At 37.3% G+C, this 21,055-nt stretch overlaps 1 protein-coding gene across 3 annotated transcripts in view; it reads right to left on the reverse strand.

The window, feature by feature from the left end:
• CD109 (CD109 molecule) overlaps positions 1-21,055 on the reverse strand; it is a 130,633-nt gene that overhangs the window by 48,875 nt on the left and 60,703 nt on the right. For all 3 annotated transcript variants that reach the window (XM_047102643.1, XM_047102642.1, XM_047102641.1), the window contains 10 exons: positions 20,162-20,201; positions 17,124-17,208; positions 12,898-12,994; positions 12,489-12,630; positions 11,680-11,789; positions 8,916-9,140; positions 7,711-7,812; positions 7,557-7,622; positions 6,842-7,018; positions 3,231-3,383 (listed from right to left, as the gene is read on the reverse strand). In XM_047102643.1, coding sequence (XP_046958599.1) covers positions 3,231-3,383; positions 6,842-7,018; positions 7,557-7,622; positions 7,711-7,812; positions 8,916-9,140; positions 11,680-11,789; positions 12,489-12,630; positions 12,898-12,994; positions 17,124-17,208; positions 20,162-20,201 — 1,197 coding nt within the window. The remainder of the gene's footprint in view (positions 1-3,230; positions 3,384-6,841; positions 7,019-7,556; positions 7,623-7,710; positions 7,813-8,915; positions 9,141-11,679; positions 11,790-12,488; positions 12,631-12,897; positions 12,995-17,123; positions 17,209-20,161; positions 20,202-21,055) is intronic.

The following is a 21,055-nucleotide window of genomic DNA, read 5'->3' on the forward strand; positions in this document are numbered from 1 at the left end:
GTGAAATATTGAAAAGGCCAGTTCAAGATTTTAAAATAAACATGGCAGATAGACATAAGGAGATAAAGGAAAATATTAGCAATATAAAACAAGAACGAAAGATAAGAACCCAATGAAAATAATATACATTAAAAATATAATAGCTGACATAAATAACCCAATATAAGAAATCAAAGGAGGATAGATACAACTGATAGATGATCAGGGAGCAGAGTCAACTGTGGAGCTCTCTCAAAGGAAAAAAGGAAAGTCAAAAAGATAGTGAACATAAAACAAAAAGCTAAGAGATATGGAGAATGGAAGTAGACGTGCTAATCACTGAATAACAAGAGTCTCAGAAGAAGAGAAATGGAGAATGAAGAAATAAATGAAGAAATAGCAGATGTAAATCTCCAGAATTAAAAAATGAAGGAAGAGCATAGACTGCAAGGGCAATCAATAATGACACTGAATTACAATCCTGTACAATCACAACATGGTCTGGGCAGGATTGGAGAAGAAGGTGGTAACAAGTGAAAGACAAAAGGGATGTGCAAGAAAATGAGAGCATACTGGGGCACCTGGGTGGCTCAGTTGGTTAGGCATCCGACTTCAGCTCAGGTCATGATCTCACCATTCCCAATTCGAGCCCCGCATCAGGCTCTGTGCTGACACCTCAGAGCCTGGAGCCTGCTTCGGATTCAGTGTCTCCCTCTCTCTGCCCCTCCTCCACTCACACCTCTGTCTGTCTGTCTGTCTCTCTCTCTTTCTCTCTCAAAAATAAATAAACATTTTAAAAAATTAAAAAAATAAAATAAAATGAGAGCATGCGAAAAAATGCTCGTCTTGTCTGGTGAAGATGGAATTTTGATAGTCTTAAGAAATCAGCAAGAATAAATAGTAGTATGGTTCATGAGTTAAGGGCATCTGTCATAGGAACAAAAACAGAATGTATAACTTACAAACCAGAAGAATAAAATTTGATCTAACCCCTGGAAAAAATAAAAATAAAAAGAGGGAAGAAAAGTAACTGCATTTAAAAATATGAAATAAAGTAGAAATAATTCCTAATTAAGACAAGAATTACCATACTTGTAAATGTGTTAAATAAGCTTACTAAAAGATATGGACTACCAGACATTAAAAACAAAAACAAAATATAATATAATAACATGCTACCTACAAGATAAACTTAAAGGAAAACTTATAAAAGCTTGAAAATAAAAAGGTAGAAAAATATGCCAGCAAGGTTGAACCAAAAGAAAGCTGGGATAACAATCTTTTGTTTTTTTAATGTTTATTTTTTTAGAGAGAGGGAGAGAGAGAGACAGAGTGCAAGCAGAGAGAGAAGGAGACACAGAATCCAAAGCAGGCTCCAGGCTCCAAGCTGTCAGCATGGAGCCTGATGTGGGTCTCGAACTCTTGAACTGTGAGATTATGACCTGAGCCGAAGTTGGATGCTTAAATGACTGAGCCACCAAGGTGCCCCATGGGATAGCAATCTTATATATGACAAAATTTTATGTAAATATATTAAAAGATAGACAAAGAAACAAAGACAGAAACAGAGCACAAGCACTAGATAGGTGTGTGTGTGTGTGTGTGTGTGTGTGTGTGTGTGTGTATGTACATACACAGGGAAACAAAAATGAAATAATATACTTAAGATATTTAGAAAGCTATAAAATGAGAGATATTACTAAATTCAGTTAAATCAAATCCAAAATGCTATAGACTTTTTAGAATAACATGAGTTTTTTAATATCAAGAGAAAAAAATGACCAATTTGTTTTAAATGAATCTTTTTTAAAAGGGATTGATGGGAATGCAAGCTGGTGCAGCCACTCTGGAAAACAATATGGAGGTTCCTCAAAAAACTAAAAATAGAAGTACCCTATGACCCAGCAATTACACTACTAGGCATTTATCCAAGGGATACAGGTGTGCTGTTTCGAAGGGACACATGCACCCCCCATGTTTATATCAACACTATCAACAACAGCCAAAGTATGGAAAGAGCCCAAATGTCCATTGATGGATGAATAGATAAAGAAGATGTGCTATATATATATACAATGGAGTATTACTCGGCAATCAAAAAGAATGAAATCTTGCCATTTGCAACTACATGGATGGAACTGGAGGGTATTATGCTAAGTGAAATTAGTCAGTCAGAGAAAGACAAAAATCATATGACTTCACTCATATGAGGACTTTAAGAGACAAAACGGATGAACATAAGGGAAGGGAAACAAAAATAATATAAAAACAGGGAGGGGACAAAACAGAAGAGACTCATAAATATGGAGAACAAACTGAGGGTTACTGGAGGGAGGGGGGATGGGCTAAATGGGTAAGGGGCACTAAGGAATCTACTCCTGAAATCATTGTTGCATTATATGTTAACTAATTTGGATGTAAATTTAAAAAAATAAAAAATAAAACAAGTCAAAATAAATAAATATATAAATAATATAAAAAATAAAGGGATTGAGAAAAATTACCTTTATAGGCTGAAAAAATATATAATTTTTCTCAAGATGACCAAATTAGCCTAAACATTTATCTTTTTTTCCCATGTGTTGTTAATTACTATACTTAATTAATTGACATAGGTTATACAATCTAGATCTCAACTAGCAATGGCTAGGGTATATCAAGGATATATACAAGAATACATCAAGAACTTACATATAAAAATGAACAACAATGAACTTACAAAGCAAAATTGATTAATGAATAGAGGATTAGTTTATGTAACTAATGTAACTAGAGGTTTATATATTTCTTGGTTTATAAGTGTTCTGCAAATTAACAGGATTTCACTCCTTCAATATACCACAAATAGTAAATTCAATAAGGCTGTAATTATATATAACCATTATGTATAACCAAAATAGAAAGTACTTCAAAATTATCGAAAGCTCTCTTCTCCAGGGTCATCCAGAATTGTACAAGTCAATTTCCTAGTACTTTCTTGAGAGTCTTGAATTCAAATACAGTATGAAAATGAGGGAAAACTCTAGATGGCATCTCTCACGTAAGACAGCAAAGACACTTCACCACATAAGCCTCTTCCCAACACAACAACCAGAATGCAAATCCTTTTTATTTGGAAGCTTTACTCATTACTGACTTACACTTGAAGAGGAACCAATAAAATTTCCCTTAGATATTTGAAGTAATGCAATAAAGTTTCTTTTTTGCTCTTTTAGCATGTATTTTTATAATGAAAAAATAGCTATACTCACATTTTCCATTGTAATATCATTAGAGGCATTCATCAGATTCACGCTTTTGTCAACAGCCACAACCCCAACTATTGAGTCTGGCTGTGTCACAGAGATCCTAAGAGAGACTTTCTCAGATGGTGCAGCATGAGTTTTACTCCAAAACAGCTTTATCTAAGAAAGGGAGAAAACAGGATTGATTTATGTGACTTTTTTAAAGCATTACTTACATGTCTCACCAACAGCAGTTCAAAGGACTCAAAATCTAGCAGAGATTCTCCATTTGCCTTGACTCAGGGATCATTCTAAAACCATACATAAGCCTTCTCTGGGGGAAAGAATTTAAAAACAAAACAAAACAAAAAAAAACTTTACTCACAGTATTTGCAAGTAATAGAACTTCCCACAGTGGCATAAATCTGAATTTTCCTTCACTTCTCTACCTTTCCTCTTCCCTTTCTCCCACACCCCTCATCCCCCAGCCAATGCTAAAAAGAAGACAGCAGTGCCTGGCACACTTGGGGAGGGTCAGTATCCTGGAGGAGGAACAGGAAAGAGCAAAGAAACTGGAGATGCCCACGTGCTGGTAACCTGAACTTAGAAGTGAGCCCAGGGAGAGGCCCCTTGGGGACTCACAGAACTACTTGGGTTGGGGACAAGGAGATGTCTTTCCAACTGAAGAGGTGATCAGACCAAACACTAGTTAGGCCCAATGCTCTGTGTCCCCATGGCTGCCTGAACTTCCTCTGTTCATTACATTCATCAAAGATGGCCCTAACTCATACTTCTTAATGAGCCTCAATCATCTCATCACAGCAAAACTGAATGGCTTTGTCATGAGGCCCCTTCATACTAAGAAGGCTCATCTTGTCTAGCTCTGTTTCAACATTCTACTGCTGCAGTGACTGTACTACCTGACCAAAACTGCCTTACTGTTCCCCTCGACTTGACTGAACAGGCTTCTTCCTGACCATAAGCCCCTGATTCTCCCTTTACTTACAGCATTTACTTTAGAAAACTTGGAATTGTAAATTCTTTCTCTGTCCCTTTGAAATGTAAGGCTTCTCCCAGCCTCTTGCCACTTTTACAACCCAGGAATGTCTTTCCCAAGGACCTGGGAGCCAATCCTTTGAAATGTAATCACCAAAAAAGAATCACTGATTGATCTCCCAAGGTTCTGTGGGAGGATAGGACCCTAACTTATACATTGACAGTTAGCAAACACAGATGGCCTAATCACATTACCAATCTCTTCTCAGTGTCCTCCAGTACTTTTCCACAAGCTCATTCACTGCTTAAAACTCTCCTGCCTTTGGAGCAACTGGGTGGCTCAGTCATTTAAGTGTATGACTTCAGGTCATGATCTCACAATTCGTGGGTTTGAGCTCTGCATTGGGCTCCACGCTGACAGTGTGGAACCTGCTTGGGATTCTCTCTCTCTCTCTCTCTCTCTCTGTCCCTCCCCCACTTATGTTTTCAATCAGTCAATCAATCAATCAATCAATAACCTCTCCTGCCTTTTGTTTTAATGAAGTTGAATTCAATCTCTCTCCCCTATTGCAACAGTCTTGAATAAAGACTTGCCTGTTTAACTTGTCCAGTGAAATTTTTTATACATATACCCTTTATACCACTGTATCTAGTTTACTTTTAGTTTAAGTTTCCCCACGTATACCCAAAATGAAGGGGAGCAACATGTTCCAGCCTTGTACTTCTCACTCTTGACTCTGTGCCTCAGAGACCCTATGGCTTCCATGTACACTTACGAGTGGATGATTTTTTTTTTAATTTTTTTTCAACGTTTATTTATTTTTGGGACAGAGAGAGACAGAGCATGAATGGGGGAGGGGCAGAGAGAGAGGGAGACACAGAATCGGAAACAGGCTCCAGGCTCTGAGCCATCAGCCCAGAGCCTGACGCGGGGCTCAAACTCCCGGACCGCGAGATCGTGACCTGGCTGAAGTCGGACGCTTAACCGACTGCGCCACCCAGGCGCCCCACGAGTAGATGATTTCTAACCCTCCATCTCTTGTGCTTTCCACATCCCATCCAGTTCAGTCATTACCAAACATCCAAAAGACTCGTTAATTTTCCCTTGCTTAAATATATTCTATTTTCAAATTTGCAGTTTCTTTGTGAGTAATGGAATAAACATATAAAAAGTAGAGAAAGAGGGGCGCTTGGCTGGCTCAGTCAGTAGAACATGTGACTTTTGATCTCAGGGTTATATGTTTGAGCCCCACATTGGGTGTAGAGATTACCTAAAAATAAAAGTAGAGGGGCGCCTGGGTGGCTCAGTCGGTTAAGCGTCCGACTTCGGCTCAGGTCATGATCTCACGGTCCATGAGTTCGAGCCCCGCGTCGGGCTCTGTGCTGACAGCTCAGAGCCTGGAGCCTGCTTCAGATTCTGTGTCTCCCTCTCTCTCTGACCCTCCCCCATTCATGCTCTTTCTCTCCCTGCCTCAAAAATAAATAAAACGTTAAAAATAAAAGTAGAGAAAGATATATCTTTGCAAATATAGCTGAAATTATATTTCTTATCTTTCATATCTAAGAAATTTCTTGGAATTATGCTATTTATATACTCTGCTTCCTCAAAGCCAACAACCTCTTACACTAAACTTTTTTAAAACTTGGTCTCACTTTCAAAGATATATGCCTTAAGTCCAACTCCTATTTTAGAATTCATCTTTGTTACGGGATTAATGGAATCACTACAAGTCAAAATTTGCTCTCTAAAAATAACAGAGCATACCATTATCTTTGAAAAAACTTTCCATAAAGTGAAAAATAGAAGTCTGTATTCTATTTTGACAAAATTAATTAACAACTGTCAACATAAGACATGTATGACTACTACAACCTCTCAGAAGTTTAACAAACTAAGCAAACAGAAATGCTATCAAAGAATTGTACTTGGCAAATCAATACTTTTAAACAATGATTATTTTGCCTAAAAAAACCTGAGAAGGCAGCAGCTCTCAGAACAATGGCTCATTTTATTATGCACTAGATGATTCAATTCCATCACGCACTCTTTCAGCCAGGTTACTTTTCAAAGTTGGGGTTCAAGGGGGCATCCCACACAAGCCATACACCTTAAGCTACAAAAATCCCTGGTGCTTTTGGAGATCAAACTCCACACAGATCTCCACATGCAAGGTAGCCAAGCGTCCTGTAAATCTGTCCCGGGTTAGATTCCAGGCCCATGAAACGGATAAACCAAATCTGGGCTCTGCTTCCACATATCACTGCTGACGGCCTCGTTCCCTACACGCGCTTCATTTCACTCTCATGCCAGTATCAGCACCACACAAATTCTGTACTGTTGCTGGAACTGCATGCCAGAACAATATTGACCCCGCCATTTGAGAAATCCTGAAATAACTTCAAGAAATTGAGTTCAAGTCTTACAGCCAAGAATCATAACTTACAAATAAGACCCACACTGCCCAGTAACTCCACATGTGAAAATCCATATGTGGTAATAATACTGAAGGGATTTAACCATAGTTCTAGAAGTATAAATTTCTAACCAATGTTATTTAATGATACTTTTCTAAAGAAATATTGCATTTCTCAGACTTCACCAGTATGAAGTTTTCTTCTCACATCATTACCTTAAATCTTACCTTATTTTTAAAAACAAGCTGAACAGGAATTTTTAGAACATCATTTATAATTTCTCCACCATCTTCAATATAATACACAATAATACAGGCTTTTGGAGCCCAAGAATTTTCTGGTGTTAAAGAGAAGGCTGTTGAATTTTGCTTGCCTACAGCCACCAACTGTCCCCTGGATATTACCTGAAAAGAGTAGCAGAAGAGTTTCATTTTATGCCAAAGCTAATGAGACTCTCAACTGCAGCTATATTTAACACAATTTTAACCATACACACAAACTGTTGACTTAAACCAACTTCAAAGCATTTTTCAGTGCAAGGAAACCTCCCTGACCAACAGAGAGAATATAAGCCAGGAAACAGAAAAGGATAAGATAAAGAAATAACTGACTGAGACATCAGTAGCTTCACAGTTAATTTATTTTTGAGTAGAGAATATAGAGCGCCACTGGGGAAAGCTGAATTAGAAAGATTCAAAGCTATGCGTAGCAATTTTTATTTTTTTGTTTTTCTCATACTTTATAAAGTTTAAGTTCTGCCTCTCCCCTGCTCACACACGCTCTCTCTCTCTTTCTCTTTCTCTCTCTCTCAAAATAAAGAAATAAACTTTAAAAAATAAACATAAAAATTAGTGAGTTTCATATACACATAAGGGAGACATAAGGTAGCTCATTTGAGATGATTCTATAAGAGATAATAAATTTAGATTCTCTATTGATTACCATATAGCTTAACTCCTTCCTTAGTGGCTTGTTGCCACTAACCACCAACTCAAAAGGTGATCCCACCTAGAAAAAAAAAATCTTAATTAATGAATACACATTAATGACAAAAGACTACAATTATATTGTAATTAAAAGTGACTGCACCCATTACCTTTATATTTTCATCTCTTGTTTTTAGCTGGATGTATGCTTTACTGGGAGACTTAAACATACCATGAACTGCCATGCTACTCACACTGTTAAGAAAAGAGGCCTATAACAAAAGAAAAGGGAGCTATAAATTTTCATCCTTAGTAACACCCTGAGAAAAAATACTATCTGTTTTACAATTCCTGAAAGGCAAATGCACTTTTCCTTTTTTCTCTCGTAGGAAATATCTGTTCCCCAGCCATTGGCTCTTCATCATTTTATAGCTTATACTGTAAAGAAAGTGACAGCTTTAAAACACAGAAGAGGGGGGCGCCTGGGTGGCGCAGTCGGTTAAGCGTCCGACTTCAGCCAGGTCACGATCTCACGGTCCGGGAGTTCGAGCCCCGCGTCAGGCTCTGGGCTGATGGCTCGGAGCCTGGAGCCTGTTTCGGATTCTGTGTCTCCCTCTCTCTCTGCCCCTCCCCCGTTCATGCTCTGTCTCTCTCTGTCCCAAAAATAAATAAACGTTGAAAAAAAAAAAATTAAAAAAAAAAAATAAAACACAGAAGAGGGTCTTCATCACCATGATCTAAGAGGAAAAAGCATAGTCCTAATTTATTTCAGAAACAAAAGCATATTATCAGGAAACTCTGTGAGAAGAGAGAACAAAATGAGAAAGGACTCCTTTCCTTCTCTCCACAACACACAGTCCGTTTACAAGCAAGAAATCATACCAGCCCATGTGATCTACCAATAGTGTGAAACTCAAAAGGGCCAAACGTGTGGCAGAACCAAGTAACGAAAAGAAAGATATCAAGAATGGTTGGGGGTGGGGGGATCTCAGATGAGCCACTCTGAGAAGGAACTCAGCAAAAGAGTGTAGGTTTAAAAAAAACATTTTCCTTTTTCATTTCAGCTTCTGCCAAAATACACTTCCAAATGATTGAAAACCAATCTAGGCTGGAATTTGGGGAGCTTCTTCATCATACCTTCAGATTGCTATATTTTACTGTGCTCTTCAGAATGAATTTATAAGGAAGCATTTCATCTACCCCTCACCCACTGTTATTAAATTACTTTTAACACTCCCCCATTTTTTAAAATAGAAACATGTGTCTACTTCCTACTTCCTGTGCACTTTGACCTCTAATAGGTTGAGTGCCTACCACGAGATTACAATTTTAATGATGTTGTTGCAGTAACATAATGATGAGAAACAGATGGCACCTCCAACTGTAGCTCATTGGAATCATCCAGGATTGGGAATTCAATTTTAAAGATTCCATTTTGAGGGACAGTATAATTTATGATCTGGACAGCTTCTAGTTCCTGGTTCCTGCTGCCCCATCTGCTCCAGTAGTCGGAAGAGTTTTTCTGTGTTACTGTTATAACTACATTATTTCTTCTTTCTTCAAAAGTCAGTCGATGGCCATCAGCACGGGTTACCTTCACCTAATTGTCAAAACACAACAGTTTAAAAACAGGTAACAAGAAAAACAAAGAATTGAAGTTCAGTTGAATCTAGTTCCCATCTGTGCTACTCCCATGAAACTGAACTCTCAAAAACTGTTGGCAGTACCCTAACCTCCAGATGAAGCACTCTCTCTAGATAGCATCCAACACTACTGACCATTCCCTTCTTGATATTATTGCTTCTCTTGCCTTCCATGGCTCCACAACTGCCTTCTTTGTTCCAAAGCCCTCTTTCTGCATCCTCACAGTGTCCTTTTGGGTTCCTCCCTCCTTTCCCTAAATTGGGGAATTTGTCAAGGTCAAATTACCAGTTATCTGTGCTTCTCTTTTTCTCAAAGACCTCATCACTCTTACTGCTTTCCTCACCTTGCTCTGGAGCTCATACTCAAAACCTCCAAGTTCTACTTGCAGGAAATTTCTACTTGTATATCCCTGTCACCCCAAATTCAGCACATCTATAACTGAGCAACCATCTTGCCTCTTCTATTTTTGCTAATACCACAATTCTGCCGACTTAACATCTCTGGATTTCCCCCTCCCTCTTCCCACCTCCCAAATCCAATAAACACTGAGTCTTATACTTCTCTCTTGCATCCTCTCCACTTGCACATCCATCCCCTTGAGGCTACTCGCCACCTCACTCCTGGGCTACAGCCATCCTCCTGCACATAGCCTGATCAGTCTCCCTGGAATACTGCTCTCACCATACCCCTCCAACATTCATAAGGCACCTAGGCTCTTCACTGACTAAAGCATAAAGTTCAAAAACATGCATGTGCCATTTAGGATCCTCTACAACTCCCCCAACTTCACCCCCTGTTTTCACTCTCACCACTCCAGGACACAAACTCCCTGCTACAATTGAACTGATCTGGGGGAAGGCACCTGAACTTGAGAAGCAAGGCTCTCACCTGTGTCTCAGCTCATCTCGCTCTCCATCTCCCACCCCTACACCAAACATTTAAAATCCTACTGATCTTTTGGGGTGCCTGGGTAGCTCAGTCAGTTAAGCATCTGACTTCAGCTCAGGTCATGATCTCATAGTTTGTGAGTTTGAGCCCTGCATCGGGCTCTGTGCTGACAGCTCAGAGCCAGGAGCCTGCTTCAGATTCCCTCTCTCTCTGTCCTTCCCCTGCTCACAATCTGTCTCTCTCTCTCTCTCTCAAAAATAAAATAAATACTTAAAAAATATTTTAAAAATAAAATGAAATCCTACTGATCTTTTAACAAATAGCTTACATCTTCCCCTTCCATAAAGCATCCTTTAATGACCCTCATCCCTATCCCAAGGACAACTCTTCCTCCCCAAACTCTCAATGTTTCACTCTATTCATTTGGAAGTTACCATTTGCAGCCTCAAGGGGTTTTTCCTTACCTTTTCAAACTAAATTATATGATCACTGAAATCAGGAATTATCTAAAACTTCTCTTGATCCATTCAACAAGAAGAGACAGCTTCTTTCTTTAAACCAGAGATCAGCAAACTATGGCGGGCAGGGAGGCCAAATCCAGTCTTTTTGTAAATAAAGTTTTATTAGACACAGCCACCCTCATTTGGTTACAAAGTAGTTACGGCTGCTTTCATGCTACAATGGCAGGGTTAGGTATCTGTCACAGAGATAATATGTCCCACAAAGCTAAAAAGTATTTACTATCTAGTCCTTTGCAGAAGAAGTTTGCCAGCCCCTGCTTTAACTCACTACAGAAATGGGGACACCTGAGTGGCTCAGTTGGTTAAGCATCTGACTTTGGCCAGGTCATGATCTTATGGTTCATGAGTTCAAGCCCCGCATCAGGCTCTGTGCTGACAGCTCAGAGCCTGGAGCCTGCTTTGGATTCTGTGTCTCCCTCTCTCTCTGCCCCTCCCCCACTTGTGCTCTGTCTCTCTGTCTGTCTCTCTCTCAAAAAATAAACATTAAAAAAATTGTTTAAATCACTACAGAAATGTATTCATGACATTGACATTTTCCTGCCTTAAATCATTATTTGTCACCATCACAAAAACCGTGAATCCAGGGTAGGGACTGGGTTCTTCTTAATTCTGTTAAGCCCCACCCAGCAACCTGCCTTGCACATTGCCAAAATTCACCTAATAAGTGTTAAATAATAATAATAATAATAATAATAATAAGTAGATTTGTTAATAATTTTTAATGCAACATCTTTGCTAGAACTAAAATTAGTCATTATGAAAATCAAACTGAAATTGAAATATTTTTACTAACATCTAATTCTTTCTAGTAATTTATAAAAGCTTTGATGTAGCAATCCAAATCTAACTTAAATTGCTTATTAAAATTTTTTTGAGGAAAATACTTCTTTTGGAAACTACTTTTTTAGAAAACTTAGACAAAGTTCATTTGGGAGCAATTCTATATATTTCACATATCTAAAGGGGAAAAGTAATTTATCTACTTTGGGCTTAATTTTTTTGAAAAGCACTGAAAATATTATTTGCCATTCTATTTCATTAAACTGAACTTACTGCTTTAGATCATTAATAAACATGCCAACTTACAGTGGCTGTAAAGTTCAGAGATGGCTTCAAGACAGTAGCATAATCAAAAAACTCAATGATGTAATCATGTTGCTTGAAAAATACATTAGAGCTTGCATTTCTTGAGATACCTGTTTTGGAAATTGCACCATTTAGAAAGTAAATGTTACACTTCACGAACAGCTTCTATGCATCAAATTTCTCTATCTAAGCTACTTCCCCAAGAAGCTAAGGTATCAGGGCACAGAAGCCTCATTCCCATACTGGCTTGGCCATGAAGAGAACTATACAGTTCTATTACATCCTCCATGGACCCCTCCTGAGCGCCATTACTGCTATGTCCACCCACAACATGTACACTAAAAATGAAGGCCTTGACTGAGTCATCTTTTGTTCTTTCGGAGTTTGGTGAAAGCTGTTGATAGCAACAGAAAGATCCAAGTAATTAACTCTTATTTTATTACTGAGAGAGAAAATTGCTCATGAGCAGACAAGAACTCAGAAGATGTTAAATGATTAAGAAAAAACAAAACAAAACAGAAGATGGTTAGTCAGCTGAATAGTTTATGTAGTTTTCAGGTTGAAAAGAAAGAGCGGAAATGGAGAAAATTACAAATACCTATTACATGTGGTTGAAAGATAGACTGTCATAGAAAATAAGTTCCCCTTCCTTATGAAAACATTCTGCAAGAGACATTAATTAATAGTCATGACACATTCAGCATTAAGTAGCATCTTTACAAAGGACCCCAAATGAATGTGCTAGTTACAATAAGAAGAGAGAAGAGCACCTTGTAAATAACTTTACCTTCGCTTCAAAGTCTACAAACCTGTAAGTGATTCTGTCACTGTGGCTAAAATTTCCACCGGCCCAGGGGAAGACAGATACATGTATTCAGAAAACCCTTCTGAAAAATCCATTACTTTCTTCATTTCTTCATCATTAAAAGAGAAGTTTGCAGATCCATTTATCTGTTTTGTTTAAAATAATTCAATTTTACTCTTCACTTTAGCAATTCAAATTTTAGAAATAAAACTCAAACTAAGTCACAAAAATTTGATAGTTCTGGTTCCATTTTAATCACTATAAAAGGTAAATTCTCATTTGTCCAATGCCAGAAAACTCTTGATTTTATTACATTCAATTTTTTCTTAATTCAGTATGAAATCTTATTTCTATAAAAATTATCACTTATTGTGTTTCCCCATTTGAAGTTAGAAGATCTCTGCAGAAGTTACCTTAAAATTTTTCGTAATATTTTTCTTCCTGCCCCAAAAGGATAAAGGTAAAAATGTAAGTGTTACATCTCCTTTCACTGGCTTCCCGTATGTATACCTGAAAAATAATAAATGGTTTTTTATACATTTTCATCTTGATATTCTCAAAATAGCACATGAAAATATTACTTTCAACAGCATACACTGGCAATCCAACTTAAAAGAATTATATTTTTAAAGATACTCTCACTGCAAATTTTTAAAAGTAAACATAGCTTGGAATATCCTTAATAAATGGTGAACCTTGAAACTAAGTCTCCAAAATGAGAAGACTTTTAACTACAATACTTCAAAACCGTTCATAATACATACTTTACCTCTAACCATTTTAGAGACTCCAGAAAATCTAATCATAACTGCATGTGACAGTTTCCTGTCCAAAGATCTTTTTTAAATCACGAAAATGTTTTATTCCTAGAAGTCTGAACTGGCCCATTAACTGTGTGCCCAGGACACGTCGCAGCTTTTGAACATTTTTAAATGTGAGTTGAAATTTCAATCGCCCAAGGCCCATTGTTGCACGTTCCGATATTAACCAGGAGGGTTTACTAGACCAAACATACTGGAGCACCAAAATGTGCTCATGGCTATCAAAACTTGGATTTTTGCAGAAAAATGTAAAAGAAGAGTCATTTTCTTTACCCATAGTACCAAAATTACCTTTTTGAATCAAATCGCATCTCTGCTGCTTTACATTCCATGTATTAATTTTATTCCTCTCATGATGGGAAATCTCTTCATGTGAAACAGAGAGGTAGTCTTTGGTAAACCATTTTACTGCCAGAAAGCCTTTTTTAAAATGTGTTTCCTGGGTTCCTTCCATCTCTATTGTGTAATAAATGCTCGGCCAAACACGGAAGTCAATTTTGCTTTGCACTCTATAAATCTAACAGTAAACTCCTGTTTCCTGAATCCATTAGTTGAACGTGGAAACAGCCCCTCATCTGGATCAACTCAACTCAAAAGCCAATGGTAAAATATAGCACATTCCAAATTAAGGAGAATAAAACAAATCCATTTTCAAATGTATCACCCAAATGAAGACAGTAAAGTTAGTGATAATCCTGCTCAGCAACTTCAGCACCAATTCATTCATTCAAAAGAGAGTCCTCAAACTTAGTATTGCTTTGTGCCTTGTTAAAGCCTAAATAAATAACTAGGATACCAGGACATAATACTGTAAAAGAGTTATATCACATGATCGTACAGGGGGCTTGAAAATCCAGACATAATTTAAGGTATTCTCAGACACAAATATTTTTTTGTTGTTGTTTAAATGTCAAGCAGATTTAGCTTTCTACACCCTAAGTTAATCATAATAATTGGGAAACAAGGATACTGACAGTTATTGTCCTAAATAAATCTGGAAGCATTTGGAATAAACTAATGATTCAGAAAATAATAGTTTGGCAACATTTAAAAAAGCAAATCACACATATTCTAGGACCGTATCATTAACAAAACAAGGATTTTTTTAAACAGCCATAGGACAAAAGATTTACAAAATGATACATAAAAAATTGAACCTATCAATTTTTCTCCCACTTTTTTTCCATGTCATTTCCAGGATACAAATGTCTCAATCCATCAAATAATAAATACATTTAAATAAACTTTAAAGAATATTTTTTTAATTTTACTGTCTGCAGAATATACAGAAATAAATAGATGTGTGCTATGTTATTTTCTTTACAGTCCTCTAGAACTTTCTGTGGTTAGCAGAAAAGAGTCCATTATTTATTTTAATGAGGTGGGAATAGTGAGCAGATGTTCACATCAAAGCTAATAAACAAATGCAGATTTTTATTCATATCAATTAAAGATTTCAAAAGAAAAAAAAAAAAGACTGTTAACCTTCTCTGGGAAATTTCCAGCAATGCTCTTCACATTAACTATGCCTCGATGGGACAGATGGCTACTAGCAAAAGAAAAGCCCAAACTGTTTAGCATCTGCTCATAGGATCATCATCACCATCATCATTTCCATCTTTTCTGGGACACAGTATTTATAGAATAGGCCTATGCCAATTTTTATAGACTGATAAAAGACTCAGCTGGTCAAAAGATTTCCTTAATCTGTTGCAAAGATATACAGTATATCCTCAATGTGAATGTAAGCCAGCCTCCTACAATTATGTAAGCCAATTCCTTGCAACAATCTCTTAATATATATCTTCTACTGGCTCTACTTTTCCGGTGGAACCTTGGCTGATACACATACTAACGAAAATGATGTGAGTACAATGTGGTGAATGCTAAAGAAATACTAGGGGCCATCACTATGGTCATGCTGTTCTCAGGCATCAGTATTTCAAAGAGGCTTAACAAACAAGAATCAGGATAAAACTACAAGGGTTCTTTTTTTTTTTAATCTAATTGGTTTTATTAAGCGATTCATGAATCAGCGGCATCCCCTCTAGCAAGTAAAGAGATGCTCCTCTAAGGGTTCTTACTACACTAGCGGGGAGGAGGGTGTCAAGAGACCCACACTCCCTAAAATTATATATAAAACTTTCTGAAGAGTTAGCAGAATTTAAGAATCACTGTTTTAACTGATTGTAGTGAATCCCTGGCACAGCCTTTGGAAAACCAGAAACAGAAGCAAAGAAGGCATCCATACTCAACCTAATGCGCAAGGACCCTGATGGTCTGTGTAGATTTGTACTCACTGTTTTATAAACACTAGTCAAGAAACTCAAAATAAAACCCAGACAGAATCCGTAGCCTTTAGCTAAGATCAAGGGCAGGATAATAATTATGTAAAATGCAGGCATTTATGTGTTTTCTAAACCATAAGTCCATCCATGGTACCCAAATTCATATTGCAAGCCACCTCTTAGTTGAACACAGGCAGAAAACTAAGTTGTATATAAATTCTAGACACATTTTTGCCTTTGTGTGTTGCATGGTTTTCACATGGTTTTTTTTGACAAATAAAATCTGAAGCAGAGGTCCTCAGAACGTTTTGTCTGTGGGCTGCTTCCACAGGAGACTCACACCCATCACTGCCACTGTCACAAATCCTCACCAAGAGAGGAATATGGTGATGAGCAAGCAGTAAGAGGGAGTCTAGTGTCTATGAGATATTACAAATAAAGTCTGAAACTAAATACATTTCAGAAACCAAAGCACAGCTACTGACCCATCAAAAGTGAGAGCTACAGAAGGTCAGTCCTGGAATAAGCCCAGCCTACACTTTTTGAGAACCACTAGTCTGGGACTCTGAGGATGCTTTTTGCCTTAGTAAAACGAAATGCGATCTGTCCGAGCCACCGGATCAAAATCATGAGCGCCATGATACATCTGTCATATGGGGGGGGGGGTTGGAATCTCTCTGTGTACATCTGCTGAAATGATGAGGAGTGTGAACTGTTTACTCATTTGCTAACTGCAATAAGACAACCAAATCCCTCCCCCATGATTCAACCTCCATTGTTCATAGAAAAAAAAAAAATTAGGATTTAAGAAGAGGTAGGGCGCCTAGATGGCTCAGTTGTTATGCATGTGACTTGGGCTCAGGTCATGCATGATCTCACTGTTCATGAGTTTGAGTCCACATCAGGTGAGCTCGAGCCCCACTTTGGGTGAGTCCCACTTCTCTCTTTCTCTCTCCCTGTCTCCCTCTCTCTCTCTGCCCCTGGCTCACTTGCACCCTCTCTCTCTCTCTCTCTCAAAAAAGAAAAAAAAAAAAAAAAAGAAGTAAGTAGGAGGGCCTGGGTGGATCTTGGAGCCTGTTTCATGTTCTGTGTCTCCATCTCTCTCTCTGCTCCTTCCCTGCTTGTGCTCTGTCTGTCTCTGTCCTTCAAAAATAAATAAACATTAAAAAAAATTTTTTTTAAAAGAAGAGGTAAGTAGCCTCTATCCTCTATGTCACCTGAATTAAGAATGAAGATACAACTTTCTTTTTTAATCTGGAACAATCTACAATATAGATCCCCTGACTCGTCTGAGAAAGACAGTTGTTCATGGGAAATATTTTAGGACTGGATCAGCTTGGAAGCAGACAGATGGGTGCGAAGAACTGTGCAGACATGTTCCATGCTTAATTATTTAATACAGATATTTGTTTCCTGCCCATTGGGGTATTTTAATAAGCAGAACATTGTGCTAACACTCTGGAGTATATAATGAGCTCTCTGTCAGACAGTTTTATAACAGCATTATCCATAAAAAAAAATGATACTTACTTTGCTGTGACAGTACCATTTAAGCTCTTAGAATTCAAAGAACAGTATAATGGTGTCTGCAAAGTAACTTCAAATTTTGGTAATACTGGAAAAGAGAAGCAAGGATAAATATCTTAATCTATTTTACTATCATTTTTAGCTTAACAAAATAAAGACTAAATAGTTCTAAAGGAGTCAACAATCCGTACTCTTTGAACCTAGATTCCTTAGAATCCAAACACACATTAACACAGATGGAAAGCACTGCAGTTCACCCTTACAAGGCTGGTGATGGACAGTGACAGTGGGGGCCAGTTGGTGTGGACGCTTGTGTCAGTGGAAGCTTCTCATCAATGAATCTAAATTGTATCCAGAACCCTAGATGCTAAGGCATCTGAATGCTGGGAGACCAGGCATTCATTCAACCATCACCCATCAGTGCTGCCTTACGGTGTATTAAAATACTTGCACATCACATGTGCTTCTACCGCAGCCCCTTGCCTAGGACCATTCTCCAACTTGGTTACTAAAAGCACATCTTGGGGCCCCAAGACTCTCCCTCTACGTGTGCTACATATGCAGCCATGCAGAATCTTTATTTTTTGAGGCAATCAAAGGCAAATCTTGTGACAGTCTAATGTAATGAATTGCTATGAAGAGAAAGTTATGTAGTAGAATTTCTAAGTTAATCACTAAGATATAGCTACAAAGTAATGATGCTTCTTGTGTGACAGTGATTCCTTTTGGCAATCCCAAAGCTAAAAACCTCCACTTTGGTCAGCTTTATATAATCAAGATATGAGATATTTTACAAATATGAACACTATTTGATATAAAGCATACCATCAGAGTAAAAAAAATTTTGTATCCTTCCGGTCTAATAGAAATGTTTTTCTCTAACTTCACTAGCTATGAAGAAGAAATAGATCAGTCTCATTACAAAGCATCCCACCATTCAATTAATATAAGAAAAGTATCAAGGAGACCAATGCATCAACAATATAGATCAGACCTCCAGCTCCAAACCAGGCCAAAGGCCCTTAGTCTGTCAAGAAAGCCAAAAAAGGCCAGGAAAGCCAAAAGAGCCACACGATCCTCTCAGAAGTGGAATTTCCTTAGAATAAAGAATTCTGATGTCCCCTCCTCAAACATCATAGGTTGGCAATCAATTCCCCACCTCTATCATATCCAATTCAACAACATATAACCACCCAGCACCACCTCTATGTGAAATGAAAATAGCCTAGGGGCGCCTGGGTAGCTCAGTTACTTACGCCTCAGACTTTTGATACAGGCTTAGGTCATGATCTCACAGCTCTTGGGATTGAGCCCCACGTTGGGCTCTGTGCTGACAGTGCAGAGCCTGCTCGGGATTCTCTCTTTCCCACTTTCTCTGCCCTTCCCCTGCTTCCTCTCTCTCTCTCTCAAAATAAATAAACATTTTTTAAAAATAAAAAATGAAGTTAAAAAATAGCCTATAAAAACCTTGGCCACCTCTGATTTATTCTTTTAGGTCAGGGCTCTTCAAAAGAAATAAAATGTGAGCCACGTATAATTTTAAATTTCTAATAGCCACATTTAAGAAGTAAAAAGAAGCAGGTGAAGTTAATTTTTGTAACATTTTATTTAATGCCACATGCCTAAAATATTATCATTTCAACATGTACTCGATATAAAAAGTTATTATTAATGAGCTCTTTTCCTTTCTTCTTTTTGTACTAAGTCTTCAAAATTTGGTCTTTTACCCACTTAGAGCACATCTCCACTTGGACTAGCCACACTTCAAGCACTCAATAGCTACATGTGGTAAGTGACCCCCAAAGTGAAAGATTAGGGGGTAGTAAATGGTAACCAGCATGAGCTAAAAATAGTTTTTACATTTTTAATTTGTTGGAAAAAATCAAAAGACAAATATTTTATGACGTGAAAATTATAGGAAACTTTAATTTCTGTGTCTATAAATAAAATTTCTCTAGATCACAGCCACATTCACTCACATATTGTTATGATTGCTTCCTGCTACAATAGCAAAGTTGAATAGTTATGACAGAGACCTATGGCCCACAAAACCTATTACTATTTGGCCCTTCTTTTTTTTTTAAGTTTTATTTATTTTTGAGAGAGAAAGCATTAGCAGGGGAGGGGCAGAGAGAGAGGGAGACAGAGAATCCGAAGTAGGCTGTGCGCTGACAGCAGAGAGCCCAATGCAGGGCTTGAACTCACGTACCGTGAGGCTCCGACCTGAGTTGAAGTCGGACACTTGTCCAACTGAGCCATTCAGGTGCCCCAATATCTGGCCCTTTCTAGAAAAAAAAATTTGCTGACCCCTGTTCTAGGGGATCATGAGACTTAGGAAGTGACAGTGCTATATAAGATATGTGGAGCCTGAGCCACAAAAGTGTAAACAAACTACTTTCCAGAATTTCTATTCCCTGAATGAGACACAATGTCAAAAAGTGACACAAATCAAATGAAAAAGCTCATGTGTAACCTCAAAATAGCCATTCAAGTTATAACTAATAGTGAGATCCTATACTTTCATGCTCATCTTTCCTTCCCCTCCAACCACCAACAAAATAGTTGGGCCACACTGTTTTTATCTGTGCATGACTGTGATATAAACATGACAGCTGCAAGAAGAGTATTTACTCAAATTAAACAGTCTTACCAATTGGCAAAACAGATTTACCAATTAAACAGATTGTCTTTACCAAAGCTGACCAAATGAAAAATATGGGAAATAACTAATGTTATGTTTTTAAAAATTACAAATCTTTAAATATGTTAAGATCACAACAAAGTACAAAAAAGAAAAATTATGCATAAGAGAGACCATATAATGAGACTATAGGTGATCTGTTTCCTACATTTTTTTCTTTACAACGACCTTTTATATCTTTTAAAAAAGAAAAAAAAATACATTAGGTCTGTAAGAAACGCCAGGATTTTACTTTCACTAGGATTTTTACTTTAAATAACATATCTCTTAGAAATTTCTCTTATCTCTGCGAAAAGTAACAAATATTTTTTTCCTTCAATATAAACCGAAGAACTCTTACCATATTCTGAAACCTGAAATGATTGATAATATGTCTGGTCCTATTGGGAGGAAGAAAAAAAAAGACAAGAAAACATGTGAGTTCTTATTTACTTATTTTGCTTGCTTACTTACCTGTATTAAAAAGATTCAGAAAATTATTTTTAACTGTATTTATAATGATTTAATGAGCAAAACAGTTTATTTTAATTTCTGGAAGTTTATTTTTAGTCATCCACAACATGAAGCCTATGAGATTTCTTGATTTTTTCTTGTCAATGTACTATCATAAAAAGATGGCCTGTTTCGGGGCACCTGGGTGGCTCAGTCGGTTAAGCATCCAAACTCGGCTCAGGTCATGATCTCATGGTCTGTGGGTTTGAGTCGCAAGTCAGGCTCTGTGCTGGAAGCTCAGAGCCTGGAGCCTGCTTTGGATTTTGTGTCTCCCTCTCTCTCTGCTACTCCCCTCAAAAAATAAATAAATAAACATTACAAAAAAATATTTAAAACAAAATGACCTATCTATATTTTACTGCATTTGAACAAACTGCTTAATTTGACTTCCATCATTTGTAAAATGAACACTAAATTAGATAGTTTAGGAATTTATGAAGCAAGAATAACACATGTCAAACTATGACTTCAGATTTGTTCTGAATATAATTCTCAAAAAAAATCAATGTATAAAGTTACACATAATTCAAGTATTTACACATAATCAAAAATACAAAATCATCATGGGCCAACATCTTCTACCTTTCAAATTCCTTGAATTATTTTCTAATCCAACTCCTAAAACACTGCATTCTACCGTATTTTAACAAATATTGTTAATTATTTCCTTTTCCAAGATCAACAAGAAAACATGTGGCCTATTATTATATCATTTTTTCTAATTCCCCATATTTCTGTACAC

Source organism: Lynx rufus, unplaced genomic scaffold, assembly GCF_022079265.1.
Source record: "Lynx rufus isolate CCGP_SWC_20201006 ecotype Redwood Valley unplaced genomic scaffold, mLynRuf1.p SCAF_6, whole genome shotgun sequence".
NCBI classification, from domain to species: Eukaryota; Metazoa; Chordata; class Mammalia; order Carnivora; family Felidae; genus Lynx; species Lynx rufus.